General features: G+C 38.0%; 1 protein-coding gene across 2 annotated transcripts in view; it reads left to right on the forward strand.

The window, feature by feature from the left end:
* Positions 1 to 5,637, forward strand: part of POLA1 (DNA polymerase alpha 1, catalytic subunit) — a 367,464-nt gene that overhangs the window by 6,346 nt on the left and 355,481 nt on the right. For both annotated transcript variants that reach the window (XM_019524513.1, XM_019524511.1), the window contains exons 3-6: positions 963 to 1,059; positions 1,710 to 1,790; positions 2,767 to 2,876; positions 3,573 to 3,635. In XM_019524513.1, the coding sequence (XP_019380058.1) occupies positions 963 to 1,059; positions 1,710 to 1,790; positions 2,767 to 2,876; positions 3,573 to 3,635 (351 nt within the window). The remainder of the gene's footprint in view (positions 1 to 962; positions 1,060 to 1,709; positions 1,791 to 2,766; positions 2,877 to 3,572; positions 3,636 to 5,637) is intronic.

Genomic DNA, 5,637 nt, shown 5'->3' on the forward strand with positions numbered 1-5,637 from the left:
ATCCTCCCAATATATTTGAAAAAGGACTTTTTGTTATCCTTAATCCTGGACGCTAATCCGAGCTCTATGTCCGCCTTGGCCTTCCTAACAGCTCGCCTACAGGCCCGAGCAGAGGAGGTATACTCCTCTTTGGAGATTTCACCCCCCTTCCACCGGGCGTACGCCGCCTTTTTGGTCCCCAGACTGCTCAAGATGCAGATTCACCTTGAGAGTGCATGTCTACATTAGTTACAACATCTTTTTAATCCTTGCACATACTTCAATTAACTCTGACCTTCATGTACCTCATGTTGCTCACAAGAGAAAAGAACCTTACATTTTAGCGTGCATTTTTAGTAAAAGTCCTTAAAAATGATGCACCAGTTATTGTGAAACTGGCAAACGTATGTTAAATACATTATTTACCATAATGTGTGTGTACACAACGTTGACTTTCAATATAGTAGGTTAGTTTTTTGATTAAAAATACTTTCCCTATAAATACACCAGCAGTTCAATTCAATTCAATTTATTAAGGATTCTGGCTGAAAGCCATGCTCCTAAAAACAACAGAAGACATACAACCATAATATAAATTTAAACAAAAATAACAGAAATGCAAATAGAATAATAAAATAGGGCCAAGCATTACAGAAGCATTATTCCTACTCCTAGAATTAATGATAAGTACAAATATGGTGATCCATCAGATAATGAATCTATAAAAATGTTGTGCATAGGTCCACAATTAACACAGTAAAAAGCAAATATAGTGATAAAGTTTATTAGTCATATCAACAGTAAAGGATGTTTAGTTCTGATCTCTTTTAGCCTTGTGATACACTAGCATTTAAAATGGAGAAAACAACTGAAGCTGAAAGAGGATTTGCAATTACTTTGTGAATGGTTTCTTATGCCTGAGTGTTTAATAAAGATACTGTATTAAAAAGTAATAGCATGAGATACGTGTACCTTCTTTGTAGGTTGAAGAATTCACAGGTGTTTATGATGAAGTTGATGAGGAACAATACTCCAAGATGGTCAGGGACCGGCAGGATGATGACTGGATCATTGATGATGGTGCGTAAGATTTATCTTGATACAAAAACAGATAACTAAATACAAAAAATAAATGTGAAAAGCAGCTAATCTGAGGCACAGGTTTGGGCCGAGTGTGTTCAAACATCTTTTGTTTGTATTATTTAAAACAAGCAAACGAAATTAGTGAAACCATGCTATTGTTATTGTAACTGCAGCAAGTTTTATGCAAACCTTCCTGCAAAATGCCAATACTTCTGTGCATTCTCACGAATTATTTTTAATAGACAAGAAAAAGATGAGTCACTACACAAAGACTTTAGGCTTATGGTCTGAGCTAATAATGCATTCAAGATCAAGGATCTTGAAGTTATATAACTGACTGGAAATGTTTCAAATGCTGATTAGCAAGCGACTAAGTTCTGGTTAAGCAGTTTTATGTACTTACAATGCTTGATTTAAAAAAATAAACCTTTATAATTTACCTGTTTTGACTATGAAAAGATACACTGAGATAAGCCAACCCAGTTCTAATGGCTTTTGGATTTGAGTAAGTACCTTAATATGTAATACATTTAAAAAAATAAAAAGCAGAAGTGTTATTTAATAATTGAAATCAAATGTATAGTTTTATCATTACAAATTCATAAAGTGTTACTTAGGATTAACGGTTATGACCTATTTTTGTACAGATGGCATAGGTTATGTAGAAGATGGAAGGGAGATATTCGATGAAGATCTAGAAGATGATGCTCTTCTTCCTAGCAAGAAAGGTAAACAAACTTAACCTTTTTGTCAGGTTTTCCCAACTGCTCATAAAGCTAGTTAAGAAATCTTTTAAAGCCAAATGTCGGCTTGTATTGGCGTCACTGCTGTTTAAATGCACTGTGGTTCCTTAAATGATCCTAGGAGGCTGGTATGGGCTACAGAGCCTCTGTTTATTGCTGTGAGATGGAGATAATCAAGCTTGGTTATCAGAAAGTTAGCATGAACTACTGCCAGTCCAATAATTCATCCTTAAAGCTCTCCAGTGAAGTCTGCTCTTGAATGACAAGAAGCTCAGATGGGGAGCATTTATTCTTCCAGGATTAAATATTCTAGAATAAGATAGCTTTCTTGGGAGATCACACAGTTCATAAAGTGCAAGTTGCTTTACCAAATGTTGAAGCTGATTATTTTTCTCCTTAAGTATCGACTCTAGCGTCCAAGTGTATTTTTAACAATGGGGCATTTTATTGTCCAACACTTTTACCCAGAAAAGCATGGAAAAAGCTGCACTTGAATAACATTCTATTCTGAACATTCTTCAGAATAGAAAAGTCTCAAGTTCGTTATACAATCAGTGCTATGCAGATAGATGCGTTGGTGGTTGTAGTCCATTTGTCTCAGCAGTGGATTATTTATGATAATAGAAATATAAAACAGCATTTAGTGAGGTAACACTAAGTCATGCTTCATAAACACTTAAAAAGGTGTTGTCTTACTCTGACTGGACCACCAATAGGAATGAAAAACAGTTAGTTGCTGACCTCTATGAAAGTCACATATAGGATATCACGTATGGTGGCAATTTCATTGTTGTTTACTTTTGAACTATGAAATGAGATCCAAGAAAAGATAACACTTTTTAGTCAACACTAACCCTAGATTTTAGCCACCAACAAAAGATGAAAGATGTGTCCCAGTGCAAATTTCTGGACTCTTACCTGAAGTTTTGAGAAACTGCTAACTTATCTCTTGCCCTACTAGGAAAAGGTGACAAAACAAATGACAAAAAGAATGTGAAGAAATCTGTGGTATCAAAGCCAAACACTATCAAGTCTATGTTTATAGCCAGCGCAGGAAAGAAAAACACAGATGTAAGTTTCATATAAAGATGTTGGAATTGGAACTAGTTTGTTTTAATGCTGTGTAATTTAGTGGCTTATTTTGGCTCTGGACAGATGTAACATTTGAAGTGCTTCAAAACTGGAGCACTTCAGCTGTGGACAGATGTATAGGCCTTCCCCCACTGTTTTGGGACTAAGACTGGAGGCAGAGAGTTTCCTGCGCTCCGGCCCTGATGACAGCTGAGTACATGGGAGAGCTCTCATTGGCTATTTGTCTCACTTCTCCCTCTGGGAGGGGGAGAACAAACACTGTAGGATGCTGAAGGCAAGAGCAACCTCCTCTTGTACTCCATAGGTTGAGCATACATAATAAGAAGCACTTTGTGTTCTCTAGGGTTGTTTTCGGAGCACCGGCCATTTTTGGGGTGCTTCACATGAGGTGTACATCTTTCCATTCACCCTTTCCGAACACTTGGTGTTTGCAATGCTGTAAAGGTTATGTCTGTCCAGGGCCTCTGAGTGGTGCATGAGTTTTTATTTCCTACAGTCAGTATCCACACTAGACTTAAACAGTCCCCATTGTGTGGGCATGGTGCTTAGCACTTTTGGAAAATAATGGGCCCTGGTATAAGACAGCTCATTATCCTTATAGTGGCAGCTTCTTGGTTTGGCAAACAAATGTATTTAAAAATTCTAGATGGCTAACTGCTATTTAATATTGTACAGAAAGCTGTAGACCTGTCCAAGGATGATTTGCTTGGGGATATCTTGCAAGATTTAAATGCTGAGGTAAGTGCATAAGTTGTTAAAGTGTGTAATATACTTACCAGTTTCATCCAGGATAATGGTCTATTCATTTTTCACGTTAAAGAGATTTTTTTTCTGCATAAAATTAGACCATCTTGACTTTCATCACTTTGTTATTCTCCACTCTTGGCAACAACCACCTCTGTCCTGGTGAAGTAATTTTTAAGTGTGTAAAATGTCAGCTTGGTTAGTGATTTTTCATTAATTGCCTTGATGGTGCTTTGGCTGTGTTAATGGACTTCCTCTAAACTGCCAAATTCAACCTTTACAACAACATCAAAGCAAACACCATCTCTTTGGGGAATATGGTAAATTGGGGCTATCAAACTCTTGTCCCCACTGTCTAGATGAGGAGTGCAGGGCTGGTTTGCAGACTGGATTGGGCCTGCAGATTGGCCCTGCACACTGGAGCCAGTGTGCGTGACTGGTCTTGTGTAGGTGCCACATGCAGTGTATGCCCTGGACTGATGCAGTGTGGTGTATGCAGTGCATGCACCAGGTCCAGCCCTGCAAGCTGCATGAAGTGCCCCTTGCCAGTCCTGGGCACATGCTCCTTTTGAGGCCAGTCTGGAACCCAGAGAGCACTGTGGGCTGGTTCTTTGATATCCCTTTCATAATTTTTATTCATGTTTTAAAATATAATTAGCTCCTTTCTTTGGCTATAGTGTAAATTTTGTATAGGAATCTGATTCCTGACTTACTAAAGGTGATATCCCCAAGTGTTAACAATATTCCAATCCCCTAAATAGTTCAGGAAATGCTTTTATGCTGTAATATGCCACTGAAAGGCATGGATGAAAAAAACAATATATGTGGAGTGTAAGTGAGTAAAATACATTTAAGTACAAAGTATTTTTATCTTTGTTTAATGAAATCATATATTCTATTGACTTGGAAGTCAACTTTTGAAACCTTTGGCGCTCTCTAACACTTTGGTCCTCATCCCTTATATTACATTTACTCTGTTTTTTGTTTATATGTAAGCATAAATATGGATTTTACTGTGGCTTGTTTGTTAGTCTGTCAATGCTGACAAGCTGAAGGTCATCCTAAATAACATTTTTTTTGTGCTGGAGTATGGTGACGTAGGGTGCATAGACTCTATCAGAAAAGTTATAGTTGTGTTATTTCAGGGCGAAGTTGGCTGATGAAACAGTTTACTCCAGTTTCAGTTTTGGTTGAAAGTAAAATTTAATTTTTGTTTTGCTTTACTTTATGTATAACTTTTAAAAAATGGTCTGTAGGAAGGGCTGAAAAAAGCATTTTAAAAACAAATGCTTTCCACTGCTCTATGCTTTTTTCAAACAGTACTTGTTCTCATGTATCTACAGATTTTAAGTTTCTTAAAACTAAGTTTGTGAATATGTGCATATACTGTATTTACTCAGTTAGAAAATGAAGTTTTTTCCCCCTGCATTTAACATATGGAGGAAAAAGCCCCTGCTCTGGCAATTAAGTATTAGGCAGTGGGGGATAGGCAGCTGGTGTGGCTCTGAGCTGGAGCTGCAGCTGCAGCTGCTGCCTGCTCCCTGCTGCCTCTGCACATAGTGCCACTTGTCCCCCTGCACCCCATAGTCCTGCCCTCCCTCCCTATGTCACTGTTCCCATCCCCCATACTCCCTCTGCCACATTCCTTCTTACCTTTGCGTTGGGCTGGCAGGCTCCATCCTTGCTGTTGACCCCCATACTGCCCCCCAGTGCCTGCCTTAACGCATGTTCCCCTTTTTTAGACTTCAGTTTGTCTTTAATAATCTTTTGAAGATGATAAATGAGTTGCTACAAAACAGTTAAAGTATTAGTATTCTAAAAAACCCCAAACAAACAAAAAAACCCACAACCTGATAGAAGGGAAGATTTCACCCCAATCATAGGCTAACCAGGACTACTTAAGGAACTTTCCAAGATCCATTTCCACGGCCCATGAATCATTTTAATATCCTGGAATATGTTCTACAAGAAGTAAAGATTTAAAGTTATTCTAAAG

Source organism: Gavialis gangeticus, unplaced genomic scaffold (genome assembly GCF_001723915.1).
Source record: "Gavialis gangeticus isolate Ggan-Ray unplaced genomic scaffold, GavGan_comp1, whole genome shotgun sequence".
In the NCBI taxonomy this organism is placed as follows: Eukaryota; Metazoa; Chordata; order Crocodylia; family Gavialidae; genus Gavialis; species Gavialis gangeticus.